This window comes from Pleurodeles waltl, chromosome 2_1, assembly GCF_031143425.1.
Source record: "Pleurodeles waltl isolate 20211129_DDA chromosome 2_1, aPleWal1.hap1.20221129, whole genome shotgun sequence".
Classification (NCBI taxonomy): Eukaryota; Metazoa; Chordata; class Amphibia; order Caudata; family Salamandridae; genus Pleurodeles; species Pleurodeles waltl.
This window is the reverse complement of record NC_090438.1, coordinates 888,513,414-888,533,212: the sequence shown is the minus strand read 5'-3', so window position 1 is coordinate 888,533,212 and position 19,799 is coordinate 888,513,414. Positions and strand designations below refer to the sequence as shown.

Genomic DNA, 19,799 nt, shown 5'->3' with positions numbered 1-19,799 from the left:
AGATAGGTAATAGTGTTCAAAGTGTGGGACAGCCAGCCCACTCCTATCTCTGGGTAAGCAAAGATTTGCCAACGCCACCCTGCATCTCAACTTTTGCAGGACAAATTTGGGAATCCGTTGGTCAAATGGCCAGAAGGATGCAGCAGGGATATGGTTAGGCATATTAGTGAAGAAATAGGGAAGCCAGGGCAAAACCACCATTTTCAATAGAGCCTCCCTCCCCGCTACTGTCTGTGGCAAGGAGCGCCAGAAGGCCATCTGAGCCCGTATTAATGTACACCCGCAAGTAGCAAACCGTATGGTACTGCCCGTCAAGGGCGCATCCTCGATAATAAAGCTGTGGTTAGGGACATTAGGTAGAAAAGGGAATAGGCATGATTTTGCCCAATTCACACGTAGTCCAGAAATGGCTGCAAGGTGGGCCAACATTAATGCACTAGATTCATGTACGTTGTGTGTATCTCTTACGTCTAGGAACATGTCATGTGCATATAGTGAAATCACATGTGTTCAGTCCCCCAGTGGAATACCCCAGGTTGTCCCCTGTGTGGACATGTTTAACGCCAGCAGTTCGATCACCAGGGAAAACAATAAAGGTGACAGTGGCAGCCTTATCTTGTTCCAGTGTGTATAGAGCTTGCATTTGAAAGGAGGGATCCCGTCTTGACCCTGATTAGGGAGTCGGTGTATAATAATTTTACCAGTCACATGAAGTAATTCCTAATACCATAATGGGACAGTGCACTGAAGAGGTACTCCCATTTCAGTGAGTCAGATGCCTTTTCAAGCTCTAAGACCAGGCATCCCACATTAGGCCAATCAAGGCGGGCGTACAACATAACTCTGAAGAAATGGCATATGTTCATTGAGGTATTGCGGGCTGGGACAAACCTGCTTTGGTCTGTGTGAACCAAGCAAGGGGACCAGTGGTGCCAGGCATTCCGCAAGTATTTTCACCAGTATCTTATAATCAGTGTTACGTAGAGCCAATGGTCAGTAGGTGCTAGCCAACAGGGGATCTTTATTCAGTTTGGGCAAGGAAATGACAGTTGCATCTCATTGGGAATCAGTACTACTGCCTATATCTAAGGCCTTATCATACATTGTTAAAAATCGCGGGGCTTATTCAGGAGCAAAAGCTTTGGATAGCAGTGTGCAAGCCATCTGGTTTTGGGGATTTGCCAGTGGCCAGGTTCCTGATCGCTTTTGTGACTTCAAAATTGGTAGTGGGGCCATCAAGTTCAGCACCCTGTTTCACTGTGATGCTGGGCACTGGGAGGTCAGTAAAGAAGGAGACATATGCCTCCGGCTTAGTGGCTGTTTGGGACTGGTATACCTGTGTGTAGTGCTGGGTCAGTTCATCATAGAAAGTGTTGTCCATAAAGGGTGATGTCTGTCTCAGAACGTAATGCCATTATAGGGTGTCGTGGTTGATCCTGCCTGATGAGCAATGCCAGTAGTCATCCAGTTTTGCCGGCTGCTGCATGTGTGCTTGCTGAGTGAGCAGCATAATTAGGACTACACAAGTCTTTCCAGTAGGGCAGTATGTTCACAATGCGCATCTGTTAGGCTGTGTTTGGTATTGAAATCAACAGCTGTCCGTGTCTCCAGGTCTAGAAGTGTGTTCTCCAATCTTGAGAGGTTAATAACCTGGCTAAAGTTACCCTGCACTCCCAAGCAGTGACCCTGCAACATCACCTTAAAAACATCCCAATCTATCAGTTTTGTGGATGCTGTGTTAGTATCATTATCAAAATACTCAGCAATCATTGACCCAAGAGGAGTTCTGAGTGGGGGGTGGTCTGCCAGTAGTGCAAGCTGTAAACGCCATGTAGGGATGGGGAGGAGCTGCGTCCCAATGTAGTTGTAGTAGATGTGGGTGGTGATCAGAGTGAGTGAGCCCCTTTCCATGTTTGTGAAAGGCGGACGCAGTGATGGTGCTCCAGCAAATCTGTCTATATGGGCGTGTAGGTTGTGTGGTACTGAGTGAAAGGCGGGCCCACCAACTGCCATTGGCAGAGCCAATCAGTCCGTGCTTGGGCGTTGTGGGCGCGGCTGTGCAAGGTAGTGGGAGAAAGGATCGATCAAGGGCAGTATCCAGGACGCTGTTAAAATCCCCCCAAAAAGCCATGGTATGTCACTCCATAGACGTAGAACATTGGAGAGAGTGTGTAAGAAGGCTGTCTGCTCCGTGTTAGGGGCATAAATATAGCCAAGTAGAATAGGGTGGCCATCAATCCGGCCTTTCACCAGTCCAAAGCGGCCCTCTGGATCTGTCAACATGTAATCAACTGAGAATGGGGTTCTAGGTCTAACCCACAGCAATGCCCCTCTGGTGCAATAGGAGAAGTTTGTGGCAAATATCTGCCCGCACCTGCGTCTTAACAGCTTGATTTGGAATGGATAAGATGAGTCTCCTGCCGCAGTTCTATATGCGTGGCTAACCTCTTCAGGTGAGAATATGCAGAGTATCGATGTGATGGTGTGTGCATGCCTCTCGCATTCCAGATGAGTACATTAAACTGGATTATACTGCAAGGTGTACATCTCCCAAACACATAGGGTCATGGCGGTGTCAGCAAAAGCATAGTGTTGCTTGATGTGCTTGTGGGGGGCCTGAAGTGGAAGACCTAGTCATGCTGGGCCAGTGGTCTTAACTAACATTGTACAAATGTGTAACAAAAAACCTGAAATGCCAATGTAGCAGAGATACAACATGTGTCCTGCCCAAACAATTAGGTAACTAGATCTCAACTGGAATGAACCAGCTGATGCACTAAAGGGGGGGTGTAGCTAGGTGGCCAATGTGGGAATGTCCTGTGTGCTGGGGGGAGACATTCTACAGAAAGCCATGTACATCCGACAGTGCATGGCCAGTCCGCTCACCAGGGCATATTTTATGTGCAATGTAGTTTTTCTAGGGCACAGACACCTTTTGAGCCCCCTGACCATATTCCCATCCCATTGCAAAGGAAGAACCAGTAAAAAATTGCATATGATGCTTGGAGGGTAATGTGTATGAACATGCCTTTTTAGTGAAAATAGAATTAAAAATTTACATTTATTCAGGCAATGTATCAGATCATGTAATCCGCCATTTGTAGTGTGACATCCGAAGAAGCTGCATAGTTCGCCCCGAACAGTCAGGTAGCATAAGATCCATTGTCACTGAGTAACTTGATTCATCATCCATATCAGAGTGGCAAGATCACTGACCAAGCGCTGTGGTGTTTTGCAACGCTTGACACCTTTCCTGTATAACTTCTTCCTGTTCAGGTGTGTTTTTCAGCTGTAGTGATTGCTGTGGTCGTGAACATCTGCCTCTACGCTGTGGAGATTTCCCACCATGTGATGTAGTACCAGTGTGGTTGGGGCAATCTGTTAGTTTGATGTCCTGTTGAGTCAAGCCAGTCCCATGCCTCTTCTGGGGTGCTGCAAAATTGCGTCTTGTTGTCAGTTGCCACAAGCAACATGCAAGAATGTGGGCCTATCAGATGTCCAGTTGACGCAGTCTCCATTTAACTTCAAGAAAGGAGGTCCGACACTATTGCATTGTTATTGTGTAGTCAGGAAAATACATTACTTTGGTGTTGTCCACAGCATATTCGCCTAGCTTCCATACCTCACGTAGGACAGCATCTCTGACTCTGTGAAGCAGTAGGTGAAACAGGAGTGGTCGGGGTTGGATCTCTGCAGAGCTCTGTCCATTGGCACTTGGTGGGCATGCTCAACCATGAAAAAGCAGGAGAGGTAGTTGTTGCAGCCATTGCTCCATGTATGCAGCAGCATCCAATCCCTCTGTTCCCTCCGGAAGGCCCGCCATGTGCACATTGTTGCTTCACGTTTGGCCATTCGCATTCTACAGATGACGCTCCAGGATGTTCACCTGTTCCACCATCTGTCTCAATGGAGTCACGGTCTCAAGCTCACGGTTGCAGTTTCTCAAGTGGCAATTCAGTGGTGCACACTTTCTCTGCATGCTTTCTGTGACCTGCTTGTAGTAGTGTCAGATCTGTTGTCACTGCATCTGTTTTGCCTTCCAGGGAAGTCCTCGTATTTTTGAGTGCGGTACCAATCTTCTCCACTGCTGCAAGCACAGTGTCAAGTTTAACGCTTATGGAGAGTGGAGGTGCTGCAACATCTGAGGTCCCTGTGTCCTTTTCTAGCCAATCTTATCGCCTTCAAGGCTATTCCGCGCATCATAGTGCGTGGTCGCCCCATTGCTTTGGGTTGTTGCCAGCCAGTCCAGAGCAGACTCTTGGCTCCATTAAGGGGCCCGCTTGCCAGTTTGCACCAGAGAGATGGTGGATAGCAGCGCGAGCAGCCCCTAAGTACCAAAAGTTCAACGGTTACAATGCACTTCCAATATGCTGATGGCGGGTCAATCCGGTCACGTACTTGTTTCAAGGGTTACCAACCTTTTACTGGTTGCCAATAGTAAAAGTCAGTAGGTTGCTCAGATACGTGTGAAGGGACCCACTTGTCTACACAACACAGTGTCTCAAGGCACAGCAGCACAAGCAGCCCCGTTCACCATGTGAGAAGAGGAATACTGATGTCTGTAGTTATGCAGGAATCCCCTAGCTAAGAATCCATTGTAGGGCAATGTACAGCGCATCTGTATAGACATTCCTGAGGGAGTGATTAATACTGTGCCCCCCTCATTTTTGCTCTGTATTGCCGCATAGTGATAATGCCTCACTGTTAATGGGGCCTAGTAGAGTGTAGTTCCAGTAGGTTTAGGCCGCATGGTAAGGGTAGGGGAAAAACAAAAGCACTGTATTGAGTTCCAATTACATATACGCAACAGGGAGCTTCCGGCTGTGCCAATGCAGCAGCGATGTCCAAGCGCACATTCCTCCCAGTCCCCTGGGGCAGTGTCAGGCATTTCGATTTTCGGCGATCAGCATCTCAGGCCTTACCGGAGTCCAGGAAGGAGCAGCTAGCTCGTATGTGGGAGCGTGTTTCAGATGTGCCTCCCTCAGTCACTGCCAGCAGCCTGCAAACCACAGACGCCGGCACCTCTGTCAGCGATGCCCCAAGGCAGTTCCCATGTTGCGTCTCAGAAGGGTCGCAGCTCAGTTTCTATGGCCAACCCCGTCAGCAACAGCATTGCTCCTGCGCCTCTTCCATCTCCTTTTAAAGTTCGACATGGCTTCGTATCGATGGAGGGAACGTGGAGGGGCTGTTGAGTGAGGTTATTTACAGGTTCCCGGTTGGATGGCTGCTGGGTAAACCACACAAGTAGCAGAGCTTTTTCAGAGCACTTCCGCCATTCTTGTCGAGTAACCCACTCCCCTGGCATCCCTGTATATGTAAACATTTATAATTTCATTATAGGTATATATCTAAATAAGTGTATTTCTTTGTAAAATTGGTATAATAATTGTTATCTTTATATATATATACATTTATATATGTATGTGTGTGTGTAGATGAGTATATGTATATTATGTATGTGTACGTGTATATATATATATATATATATATATATCATAGTACACTTAACATGTTCATAGGTCATTGCATATTTTCTAAATAAGTTGTTTGATTAGATGCTTAAGAGTCTGTTTTTATTTATTATATTGCAGTAGGTAAATATTATCTTAACTATTTATCTACAAGCATTTCTCCATTGAAATACTGAGGTGAAATAAAATAATATTAGAAAAGTACACAAGTAAATTAACTTCAAATACTGCAACTCCTAAAAGTCTTTGTTTATACGATACAACTTTAATCTAAATATATTTTAATCCTTAAACATATATTCCCTTACTGTGTAATCATGTATCTATATATTAATTACTTTAGTCCTATTGTACAAGAGGGGGAAAAAATACTCTTGAGAAAGCTTTGCCCTGTCTCACCATCACCCCATACCTCTATCAGTCTATCCTCTATCTCCACTCTTTGACTCATCCCAAACACATTCTACTACTATGATTTCCAAAATAACCCTTCCAAGACTCTTCCCTCTTCCACCCTTTCTGGCTCACCCCAAACCTCAGTTTACTGCTAAGATCTCCCAAACAACCTTACTAAATTCTCCCTCGTTTTCTCCACATTAACTAACCCCCAACCCCATTTTACAAATATGATCTCCCCTCTTCCATCTCCTATTTACTTATCCCAAACCTCATCTTGCTACTATGATCTCGCAATTAACACTGTGTAAATCAGAGCCAGCGTTATCGTTTTTAAAATGTATGTGGTAGAAAAAAGAATGGCATGATGGAGGTGAGGCTGGATGTAAGGATGCATGGTTTCATAGGGGGTAGGGGAACTCCGGTGACATATGTTGTGTGTGGCTCCCCTTTGACTCTTCTACTTCTTTAGAGCTGAAGTCTGCAGTGGGAGATTAGATATTGGGGCCATACATAATATAAACTTATAGATGGGTAACTGTGAATAAAGGGGATGTTATACACCTCAGGGTTCTGAATGACATAGACATCTCAAATGTTTTGTACTTTCTTAATTTGACGTAACTCATCAACTCTTGTTGAAAAACATCTTGATTATTCACTGTTATCCATTTATAATTTTATGTTTCCGTAACAGAATATTCTGCCTCTTGCTGTATGTTTCAGTGTACCTATAGTCAGTCTTTTTCTTTTCTGTTGACAGAACCGTCATTTGGGACAAGAACAACATCAGTGCTCTAGGCTTCCAGGATATCGCAGTTGCCTTAGAAAAGTAAGTCTGGAACAGAAAGGTGAAATGGTGGTGCAACACATGGCATCTGGAGAATGCTGAATAACAGCAGTGAGAAGGTTTTCTCATCATTCTCTGTGCTATTTGGCACATGACAACATTGGTTACTTTCTTCCAATTTCTGCAATATTGGACAGAGATATACTGCACACACACCATACACATTAGTAACTTGAAAATGAGTAGTGTAATCAGTAATGTAATTTAACATGTCATTAGTGATGTAATACATGAGGTCATAATCCGCTCATGATAGGGGTGCGTTATAGTTAATTGACTAAACTATAACTGGTGTATTTCAGCCTTTCTTATTTTTTTAATATTAGTTCAAGTCTCATTTCAACACCTAACCATAACACCACGTTAATCTTTTGTTTTTTCGTTAGTGAACTTGTTTTTCTTTAATCATATTCTAAGTTGGACTAGTGCTCAACATTCTACAAGTGCCCAACCCACTGGGCAAGGCCTTAGGCCTTGCACAGTTGTGATTCACCACTAGGCCTGCCCTCACAGCCAGGCTCTCTGGCTTACCCTCTGCTGGAACCCACTCCCCACTCCTTCCTGTGCAGGGCCTTTGGCTGTGAGCAGCAGTGGCTGGCCGCAAGCCATGCCTTTCACCAACCCACAGACGATGCCAACCCCTGCTGTGAACACCCTCTGGTGGGGCACAGAGAGGTTTGGTCACTTGGCCTGCACACAATACTTCGTGGGCATCCCTTTGTAAGCGCCCAAACGCAGCTGCACACAAAGTGCTCACAGCCACGCCCTGCAGTCAACCTTGCTCTGGCGGGCAACTCCTGCTGTGCACAAAGTTTATCTAACAACAGTTTTACTATTAAAAAATTAGGTAGCTGTTTAGTGATTAAGATCGGGAGGGTGTGAAAACAGATGAGGAAACACACAAGGAAAGGGGATGCTTTACTTATGCAGATGTCTCCCTCTTTAAATATTTCATCCTCCTTAAAAATACATTATGCCTCAAATTAATAAATACCTATACCTTTCTTGCATTTTTACCCACTGTCTTCATCCCTGCATTAACATCTCAATGCTCTTTTACTTAAGCCTCCTGCTTAGGAAAGCCTGTCAGTTCAACAGGGCTTGTTTCAAAACATGGTGTTCAGGAGTGCTCTACTTATGTCTTGAAAGCAAAATGTTAAAGCTCTAGTTGGCCATTAGAACTCTGTGGCTGATCTTACGTTGATAACTAATGAGTTAAGTAATTGACTGTTGCCCCTGTTGAAAGTACGTTTCACTCTGCATGTCAGAATGGCTTAAAAACTTGCATGAAGAAGACATATGAGAAATCATAGAAAATGTATCCTGATTTTAGCTTTCTAGAGCGCTAAACATAAGTTCTGTGACAAACGGAAGCTCTTCATTTCTTCATTCACTGCAGTATCATGTGTAGGAAATGTTTTCAGTTTTACATCATTGATTCTATCAAGATGGCATTCAGGTGGACCACACTTTTGTTATAAATAGGTTAGCTGTCTAGTTCATCATAAGAACACAGCAGGGAAGCTGCAGTATAACACTGGGGAATCAACTAACAGACTGCTACTGCTTTGGAATTACGTTTTACTAAGAATATCAGACTTTGTTGTCATTTGGCTGAGGAAGATAATGTGAACTTATAGAAAATGTATTCTCATTTTAGCTTCTGGAGCTCCTTCAATAATCTCTTTGAGGAAATCATGAGAGAAAACTATTTTCCTTCTAATGTTTTTCATCAGCCAGCTGGAGAGGATCAGCATTTTTCACAGGCTGTAATCACCTTAGAACACAATACTATCCTGAAAATTAATATTGTACGGCTTACAAACGACCTATATTGTGACTAAAATATGTTATTACCTTTCTTATGTGAAACAGAGTTAGAGCAAATAACAAAAAGCACCTTCTCAGCATGGCCCCTTACTGTTCTCCTTTTTAAAGTGCATGGCAATTGAGGTAGACAACATAGGAATTCATGTACTGCAGTGTGGGCTGCAAACAACAATGCAGCACTGGATCAAATTGAAAAGAAAAGCCATATCCATCTGTGACCACAACAGGAGGCATGGTTTCAACCTTTTCTTTTATTGCAATGTATTGTCGACATTATGCATGTTGGATAGCACACTGTGTTTTCAAGCACTGCAGTAGTCTTCCATGCACCTGTACACACTTTAGCTAGCCCATGCCCTTGCACACAACGGGCCCTGACACATGCTTCTTTGGTTTAAATATGGTTAACAGATGGACGTGACCAAGAAGATCCAACTTTAAACATTTTGAAGAGAAAGAACAGTTTTCATGTTAGGAATATTCTTGTAAGTGAGTGCTCCTTTCTACTATTCAGTAATTCAGTTAACTCAGTAATGTATGCTGATTCTGTTAAAGAAAACACCAGTTTCTGGAGTTTGAATGAAACAAGACAGGCACTTGAACTGAGAAAACATATCAGGCAGGTATGAAGTGAACGGAGCAAAATAAAAAATATTAACCCTTTATTTTCAAATATTTTTTATGTGCTTTGTGAGATCCGTGTTTAGCAATGTACAGATCTGATTTCTGATAATTACCCATGCTGCCTCAGCCTTGAAATATGGGGGAAGGCATCTATACAGAACCAAAGGCGTCTCCGGTCCTGCATGCACCATAGCTCATTGTGTGGGCTATAATCAATCTATATTATCAGTGGCTGGTTTTATATCTGCAAATGTTTATATTTTAGGCAACATTTGTTGCTATAAAATTGTGTGAGAAAAATATTTGATCCAGATTAGAGTACAGATTAGGATAAAGAAAGTCTAAGGACACTGCCATTATGTGAGAAAACAGGGCTGATTGCAGAGGCCCCCTAACTTTTTGCCCCCATTTTCCACTTTTTGCTGGTGTTTTCCTGACTCTGATGGTGCCCTGGGTACTGCTAACCAGTCCCAGGGCCTGTGCTCTGTGTAAAATGGATATGCAAATTATGCTAATTATAATTGGCTAAGTTAACCTACCTATAAGTCCCTAGTATATGGTAGGGCATGTAGGTTTAGGGACCACAGCATAGGTGGTGCACACCTAGGTGCACTGCTGAGGTGCCCAGTGTCATTTTAAAGGCAGGCCTGCCTTGCTGGCTGCTTTTAAATTAAAGTTATATGCAAATTCGACTTTGGAATTAAAAGTAGTTCCAAAGTCTTAAACTACCTTATTTTTACATATAAGTCACCCCTAAGGTGTGCCCTATGTGCCCCTAGGGCTGGGTGCCATGTAACTATAAGCAGGGACTTTGTAAAAATAGACTTATAAACCCTGGTGAGGTAAAAACAGCCAAATTCGTTTTTCCCTCATTGAAGTAAATGGCCTTCATAGGCTAGAATGGGGAGACTTTATTTTACATTTTCAAATCTCCTTAAATGTTGCATACCAAGAATTTGGTATCAAATTAATTGTTGTAACAAATCCCACAACTTCCAGTTGTTGGATTTAATATAACTTGTTCAGGTAAAAAGTTTTAGACTTTACCTAAAAAGTTGCCAATTTCAGCCCTGCATTGTTTTTGCTGCTGTGCTCTGATTGGCCAGCCTGCAGCAGCTTAGCCAAGCTGCCTTGATGAGGTGTGAAGTGGCCTGGCTTCACACAAAGGAATGTGCCTGTGGGAGAGAATCTCCCCTCAGCAGATGGTGAGGCAGGAAGGGGGAGGGCTGCCAAACTGGTCTTCAAAGGCAGAGAAGGACATTTGGAGCAACCAGCAACACCCCCACATCCTGCAACCCCAGACAACTAGGTGCCCCCTTGATTAGATTAGGAGAGGGCAGGAGAGGGGTGTGTTTATGATTTTTAGCCACACCAGTGGGTGGGCTCAGCCAGATGTAACCTCCAAAAATCAGATTCAGACATGTTGGATTTTTAGAGAATGTTGCCTTCTGGGATGGATTTTTGCCACACTTCCCAGGAAGTGGTCATCACAGGGGGACGACCCTGTACCTGATTGGAGAACCAGGACCCCCCTGCTTTTCACCCAGGAGCAAGGATAAAACTGGCAGACCTGCACCCACACCTCAGATCCCCACCAGATTTCAACAAGAAAAGAACTAAAGGAGAAGAAGGACTGCCCTGCTGGATCCCTGGCCTGCACCTGGAACCTGCACTCAGAAGGACTGCACCAGCTGCACACTTGGGCTTCACCACAAGAAGGACTTTGCCTGGCTTCAACTGGTTCAAGGAGGGACTCCCTGTTTGCTACAGGTGAAAAATTGCTAACCAGAGTCCCCTGCACCAACTCCTGAAGAAAGTGACCAGCTGACCACTGTCCAGTGGCCAAAAAGGAGTTTGCGCCAGGTGCATTCTGGGAGTTGTAGTCCGCACCCCCAAGGACCATCTCAGAACTTCTGGACCCTCGGGGTGAGCTGTGGACCCCACAAGAACCTTAAAAGAACATCTTGGTGAAGCCCCAGAAGTTTGGAGAAGATTTGAGAATTTTTGTAAAAAAGCTCCATAGAGGGACCGACCCGCCGCGGAAATTCTAGCCGGCTTGCCTCAACCGCGACCCGGCCTGATTTGGTGGTTCGTCCCAGTAAAGAAAAATCTCCGAAAAAGAGACTAAGTCCGAAGGTAAAAAGTTGACCGGGACCTCCCAGCCATCGTATCCGAGAAGGGCTCCATGGACGTCGGATCAAGATCCAGGTTTACCCCGGTCGAAGGATTTTCACCTCGAAAAAACGACTAAGTCCGAAGGTAAAAATCTCCACCGAGGAATCCAGCATCGCGTATCCGGAGAAGGGCTCCAGGAGGTCGGATAGGACTGGCAGGTTCGTCCCGCTGAAGAAAATCTTCAAAATAAAGACTAAGTCAGAAGGTAACTTTTTAACCGAGGCCTCCCACGACCTGTAGCCGAGCAGGGCTCCATCGCGGTCGGCCTGAAACTTTGACTTTGCCCCGGTCGAGGTGCAACCAGATGACCAGATTGGCGCTTTTTGTTTCAAGGCGCTAGAAAAATAATTATTCTTTAAAAATTCATATCTCCGGTTCCCTTTATCCGATTTTATTCGTTTTGGTGTCATTTTAAAGATAAAAATATAAACTATTTTTATAAATTGGTTTTGGATTTTTAAACTGTTTCCTGTGTTTTATTTAATTACAGTTTGGTGATATTTGAATGCTTTACACTCTGTCTCCTAAGTTAAGCCTTGACGCTCGTTGCCAAGCTACCAAGGGTTGAGCTGGGGTTAATTTACTGAGACCTAACTTGACCTAAGTGGAGGTTAGTGGCTTGTTGCTAGGTGTAGGTACCTACCTGCCCTTACCAATAACCCATTTTCCAACACATTATATTAAAATATTTGTCTCTGACAGTTTTTAAATACCTATGAGATTTCATAACACAGCCATGTTTTGCAGCATGAATCTTTTCTGGATTCACATGCTGTGTGTTATTCTGCCTACTAGTGGCTGGGTACGTAACTCTCCTTTTGTATAGTAGTACTTTCTTTCCTTTTTTTTTTGTTCTTAGTCCTTGACTGACCCTACCATTTGGTGCTTTTTCAAGCTTTTTCCTATGTCTACGCCCTCCTCTGAAGTCCCCATGCGTGGTCACAATCTTCAGATTTATTTTTTACCGCCGTTGGGTCTGGAAGCATCGTGAAGGTCTCTAATCACGATGGGAACCAGAGGATGGAAAACAGGATTTTGTGAGGAAAACAGAGAAGGTAACCACTAAGGGCCTTATTACCAACCCCTGCTGTGCACACCTTCTGCCAGGGCCTTGAAGAAGGGGTTTCCTCCATCACAAATGTGGCAGATATCCCGCCCGTTGTATTACGATACTCATTGAATATAATGGCATCATAATATGGGGGACGGGATATCCACCACATTTGTGATGGAGGAAACCCCTCCGTTAAGGTTGTAATAAGGCCCTGAGTAAGGGAGATTTACCTACTGATTCCACCAAATTACACTGCAAAAAACCATCAAAGTAAGTAGAATATGCATTGAGAGAAAGACAGAGAACGTGTGGACTGGAGGCTCCCTGCCCTGTGTGACATGGAGAACACACCATTCTGTTTCTACCCAGTGTTCCACCATAAGTTCACCCAGAGGGTCAACCACAAGGTGTGCAATCTCTGCCTGCTGAAAGACCACAATACTGACTCTTGTGAGGCTTGTGTAGAGTTCAAACTGCAAAAGCTGAAGACACAAGAGAAACAAAGGCAGGCACACTATGCCATGCAGGGGCAGAAACAAACAACGCAACATCACAAAACAAAATATAATGATGGATGGAGTGTTGAAACTTTTCAAACACTCACCCCCAGTCACAGATCTGGATTTAATCCATCATTATTTTGCTTGCCACGTCACCCCAGTTTAGACCCAGCCATATGCAAATCAGTCTTGACCCTGTTCCGCATGGGAACAGTCCAGCCCGAACTGCTTGGCCAGGTCCTCCCTGGACAGGAAGCAAGCATGCTAGGACCGGTTTCAGGGTATCACCCTTCATCAGCCAGGCTAGCTTGAATCCAGTGGCGCAGTGAGCAAGGGACCCACCCTCGTGGCAGGAACGCCCCTGTTGCCACACACTTGGCTATGAATCTCATGGTTTAAAAACATGGTGCAGGCTAACATCAACACTCCTTTTAATGGAGAACAGACAGCAGACAACACACTACAACAGAATACAAAAGATAGTGACATAGCCAAGTCAATGGGGGCCCTACAGTTTAGAGACCAGCAGAGAAGGTGAACCATTCCCATTAGAAGGCCAGCAGGAAGAGGAGGCTGTAAAACCATTGCATCACATCAAACCTTACAACACGTGGGCCAGGCACAAGAACCGGTACAACAGTGGGAATTTCAGGCTCTGCAGAGACAGTCCTTTTGCGGGCAAGTAAGAGGCAAAGGACAGCAATCAAGAGGGGCGGCAATAACAAAGAAGTGACTCAGAAAAATTGGAATTCCACCCACACACAACACGGGTGGAGAGAAGAATAGGAGGGAGGTCACATCGAACAAATGGATTCTCAGCATAATTCAACACTGCTGTTGCATAGAACCTGAAAACACCCACCAACTCAGGGCAAAACACAACACCCAGACCAAAAAAAAAAAGAACTGCTTCAAAAACAGGCAATAGAAAGTGTCCCTAAAAGAGATCAGTCGAAGGATCTACTCAACATACTTCCTGATACCAAAACCAGACAAGTCACCCTGTCCATACTAGAACTCTGCACCCTAAACAAGTTCCTAAAAACACAAACGTTCAAAGTGACAACTCTACAGGATTTCCCCCCTCAACTCCAGCCTAGAGGATTATATATCAACCATAGACTTAAAGGACACATATCACATTCCACTGAAACACAGACACAAGAAGTTCCTAAGCTTCATATTGAAGAAAACACACTACCAATTCAGAGTGCTATCCTTTGGCATAAAATCGGCTCACAGGGTATTTACAAAGTGCCTTGCGGCCGTAGCCGCTCGCCTGGGAAGAAAAGAAATACATGTGTACTGCTCCTTAGACAACTGGCTGGTGACAGCAGGTCCTGCACACAAGTGCAGAGAAAGCATAAAACAGTGATGACAACACACCACAGATTGGGTTTTCAATAAACATGGAGAGGTCTTCACCCACTACAGAACAAGAGAAACTCTTCTTGGGAGCAAATAGAAACACAGTACAAGTGAGGATATTTGCATGTGAGAAAAGAGTCAAGTCCATAACACAAGAAGCACTCTGTTACCATAAGGATCAATCACTGACAGTGAGGACTGTGAGGAGATTTTTAGGAATTATGGCTTCCTATGTTCCTCTAATACCACATACGAGTCTACATATGAGACCAATTCAGGAATAGGTCCAAAGCCAATGAACACAAGCGAAGTGGAGCCAGGAAGATCAAGCGGTTACCACGCAAGGAGTGCAGCAGGAAATGAGATGGTGGAATAAATCAAATGTAATGGAAGGAAGACCCTTTATGATGTCAGCTCCAACGGTGACCATCACCACAGATGCCTCACATGTGGGATGGGGAGCTCATATGAAGAGACTCAACATCTGAGGAATATGGAAACCACAGGAATCAGTGCAATACATACATCTGCTGGAGTTAAAGACAGAGTTCATAGCCTTAGAAGCATTTCAGAAACAATTATGGAACAAGTCAATTCAAATTCAAACAGACAATACAACAATGTTCTGCCTCAACAAGCAAGGTGGAACAAAATTATGTTTTCCTCTCTCAACTAGCACAGGATATATGGAGATGGGGCATCTGGAGACAGATCACCATAACAGTGATACATCTACCAGGAATAGATAACATGTAGGTAGACAAACTGAGCAGGCAAGCTTCCACTTCACACAAGTAGGAGCTGAATCAGACCGTGATCGAGAAGGTGTTCAAAAGGTGGGAAATAGACCTGTGTGCAGTGTCAGAAAATGCAAAATTCCAATGAGCAAGATAATCACGGTACTTGGATCTCAGAGACATGGCACTCAACATGCAGAAAATTCCAGTACCCCAAGACCTGCTTTCCATGCAAGGAGGGAAGGTTCTTCACCCAGAACCAAACACACTGATTTTAACAGCATGGCTCCTGAAGACATAGAATTTGGTCATCTGGGACTGCCAGAAGAGGCAATGGCAGTCCTTAGGGAAGCATGAAAAACAAGAACTAGGAAATATTACATAGCCAAATGAGAAGGATACACCCAGTGATGCCAGAGATATATTCTGTTTCAAGAGAGGACATTTGAGACTACAGTCATCAGATATCTTACACACCTTTAAAGGGAAAGCCTAAGTTATGTGTCACTAAAAGTACATCTAGCGAAGGACAGCGGAGTCTGTAAAATGATTAACTCTAAGCATTGCTGCTCGTATATTCCTAACAATAGTAAAGAGATAATATTCTTACTTACTAACCTGACTAACTGAAGTAAGGATTTGAAGAGATTGAAGGAACCAGGTGTTTGGGAAAAGGTTGGAAAAGGATTGGCTTCAGTGGGAAATTGGCTTAGTAACATTTGGAATGGGGCATTATTAAAAATCATACAGGGAATATTAATTGTGATTGCTTGCATATTAGGATTATGTGGTCCATGTAAATTGTGTCAAAAGATTACATTGAAAAGGTCTAAAAATAATCAGAGGAGGGAAGAATAAAACATGGAAAGAATTGATAGGGATGATTTGAGAAGGAGACAAAATACTACAGAAATTGCGCTATGAAACTGTTAATGGAAAAAGTAGTGTGATATATTTAGTCATCAGAGGAGGGACTGTTGAAGCAAACATGTTAATTAGAGATATTAATAAGTGTTTATGCATTTTGAATAATAATAATAAAATGTAGAAATAAATAATGTAGAGAATTATTGTGCAAGTTTGAAAATGTGCCCTCGGAGAGTGGTCACTAAGATTCACAAATGTACTAATAAAATGAATAACATGTATGAAATATTGAAAATGTATTAAAATAATGTAGTAGTATGTCATATTGAGATATATGACGCATGTTTTGCATTATATTGTAGAATTAACTTCGCCGAATTTGTGGCCTAGTTTTGCCAGGCCTCATGCAGAAGCTGAATTACTAGTGCAATGTAGAGAAGCTAATGTGCTGAACTGACCCTGAACCAGTGGCGTAGCATCGAGGTTGCAGGGGGGGCCGGCCGCACCGGGCGCAACATCTTGGAAGAGACTCAAGTGCTAAAATCCACGGGTTAGGGGGCGCAAATTACTTGCCTTGCCCCGGGTTAGGGGGCGCAAATTACTTGCCTTGCCCCGGGTGCTGACAACCCACGCTACGCCACTGCCCTGAACGGCTTATTATTTATTAAAATCTGCTCAGCAAAAATCCTATGCGTGAACTGACGGACAGGAGATGACGGAATCATAAATGTAACAAGGACTGTGTAAAGCAGATGAGATGTACTTTCCCAGGACTCGAACGATGGAGACACCGACTGGAGAAGATGATGCAAAATTTTTGATATCTGACGAGCCGGAAGATGAGAACATTGTACAGTGAACCAATCGACACCTTGAGAACCATGTAATACTAGAATTCATAGATTTGAAGAACTGAAATTATTGGGTAGAGTCATAACTGGTGACTAATTGACCAATTAGGAATTGGGGGTAGTCTGGGTGACTTTGATATAATGACGTGACAGAAGGAGAAAGTTCAGTTGCTAGGGGCAGATGTTGGAAGAGAGACCTTATTCCAAAATTGAAGCGATACTGGGGGAGAGGAGATTTGCGATTCTGTTATTGCGCTCATGTTCTTGAGATCCTGATGCGATGCTGATCGATTGATGACCTGGAGACGAAGACTGACTTTGTTGCTGATCCATACCGTGTATAGGTAGCTATGATAATGTGACTGATTGACTTTTTGTGCCTTTTCTTTCTAGGTACCAACTGTGCTGTTTAATAGTTTTTCTCCTAAGTTAGATATTTTTTTTCAAATTCATGTTGTAAACTGTTTTCGCATGAAGTCCCACATGCTAATGCTAATCTGGGTCAGGTAGGGTTCCTATACAGAGATGTTGACATAAACGGTGACAAATGATTGACAGACTGATTTGCTGAACTCTGCTACTCATGTTAACATATTCATCGTTACTGGCTTATATTTAGGCATTAGAACGCATGTTTTCTCAAGTTCTGATTAGATTATGTTATTGGTGGTTACTAATGAATTAATCTTGAGTGGAATTGAATAAAGTTTTATCTAACCTCATGAGTTAGTATTGTAACCAATAGGGAAATAAAATTGCTAAACGTATATTGAGTTGTGGTTTTTCATATATGTTGACTTATGTTTTGCCTATAGGTTATTGGTTTATGTATTGATTATTGATGCACATTGGTTACACCATAGCTAGGATACTCCATGCGAATCAAAATGTTCATCGACCTATACGCGTCCCCTTATAAGTTTACTTACTAAGGACCAGGCACGCTACCATAACCATCTGCCAAAATTAGGAGGTTATGCGGCCTGCAAATCTCACATCATGAGATAAAAACCTGCAGAAATTTGTATTTTAATAGAGATTTCCCTAAGGTATTCTATATGGGCCTGAGGAGAGGATAACTCTTAATTTCTACTGATACTTCCAGTAGCTGTATTCCATATATGGTGTCGCCACTCAGAGTTATGGGTCCAACTTTGAATAAAGTCCATTGATCTTTAGATATTGTCTGGACCAGTGATATTAGGGATACAGCCCCAACCACCCACTGAAGCTTCCACCTGACCAACCAACAATAAGAAACGCGGGAAAGTAGTAAAATATGTGGTTGGTAAAGAGAGTTTCTAACTAGAGGCCTTGAAGATAATATAGAAATGCCTTCTCACACGTTAACCTATTGAGATGTGCACAACCTTTGGCCTGGATAGTGCAGAAAAAGGTTCTAAGTCGGAGACCAAATTTAGCAATATTTCAACTTGTCTGCCTAAGCAACTCTTAACATCACTTCCAACCAAGTTTCTGCTGCAACTTTGATTTATTTAATAAACACTTGGAATGGGTGTACCTATACAGAAATAATTCCAAATAAAAAATTGTTTGCCTTTGGTCAGTATCCGATCATAACACAATACTCAAGTTCCCCCTTGAACTAGACAGTTGAGAACATCAGTTCAGTTATTTTGGTAGTTGCATAGGTAATTTCCCAACCGTAATTGGCTTAAATATTAGTTTTGATTATATGGTATCTTCCTATAAGCTCACACCTCATAGAGCCTATAGTCTGTATTTGATATATTTGGCAAAACATTCAGTCTTGGTTAGGCATTCTCATTTCCCCACTCCACTGCTGCTCTGTGGAGCCACTGAATAAACACGCTGCACAGAAAATTGTGCATTTTGGCTGAAATCAGAGGAACAGGTGCAACATACGTTTTGTCCGTGGTGTGGGCTGATAGTGTATTCACAAATCAAGGGGCAATTGCAGCAGAACAAACCCCTCCTCCCCTTCACTGAATTGAAGTTACTTTTGCCACCCCCATCAGTTTTTATAATAAGGGACTTATTTAGAGTTTTGCGGATGGGATATTCCATGACAAACAGAACGGATAGCCCATTCGCAGTTCTACTTGTTCATTATACCCTATGGTAGTTGTCATATCAATTATTTTTGTGACAGAGTCACCCGTCCGCCAGAGTCTAATTCGCCCTTACGTTTTTGCTCATATTTGGATGGGTTAGTAAGGGCTGGAAACGACTTGCACTCTTCATGAGCTTTTTATCCTTCAACAAGATTAGCAGAGTTTTTGGTTAGTTCTTTTCGGTGCTATGAAACACGACTACGTAGGGTTGAGTTCTGGCAATACAAGTACAGTATTTAACTCACAGCACTGCATGTCTGCTTTTAATTAGATTTTTTACAATATTTTGCTGGAGCAACTGTGATCCAGTGGATATCATAGTTCTACATTGTTTATGCTCCTGGTTCCGTCCTTCTTTGGTGAGGGTAAATCCATGTCTGGAGACAAGAATGCAGGTTATCATTTTAGATGTAAATCTTTTAAACTCTTTTCACTAATACTTATATAAGTACCAGTGTCCTTTTTCTGCAATTTCCATTGTGCGCTTTTGATCCTAAGTGCTTAAAGTTTTTGGTTTTGAATAGTTGTTCGTTTCTTGATGAATTACTTAAAATCTTTCTTGGTTTGTAACTCCTGGGGATCTGCCGGCTTGACCTGTAGCAGCAGTTTACTTTTGTGCTTTTATTCCACTGTGAGATAACATGGCTTGAGTGTTTGAGTAGCTGACCTTGACTCTTGCAGGTCCATTTTGGTGCATTCCAGAATCGGAGACACAACTTACTAAATTTCTGCTCAAATTGCCACTTTTTGATTTTGGTCGGTAGGATGTCATCTTTTAACAGCGAATCCAATTCTGGAATGGTTTATGTTAGTAGTTGTACTTCTTGTTGCTGTTATTCATCCAGATTCAGTTGTTTATTTCTCTGAGATGTACATTGTTCTTCTGGATTACATTACTCTAAATAGGATTTTTGAAACTATTCTTTGTTTTTAATTCATACACATTATAATACTTCGGGGGCTTTCTTAGAGACTTACTC

The 19,799-nt window shown here is 43.0% G+C and overlaps 1 protein-coding gene across 1 annotated transcript in view; it reads left to right on the top strand.

The window, feature by feature from the left end:
- CARMIL1 (capping protein regulator and myosin 1 linker 1) overlaps positions 1–19,799 on the top strand; it is a 993,695-nt gene that overhangs the window by 645,392 nt on the left and 328,504 nt on the right. Inside the window, exon 22 of the mRNA XM_069218803.1 lies at positions 6,631–6,699. Coding sequence (XP_069074904.1) covers positions 6,631–6,699 — 69 coding nt within the window. The remainder of the gene's footprint in view (positions 1–6,630; positions 6,700–19,799) is intronic.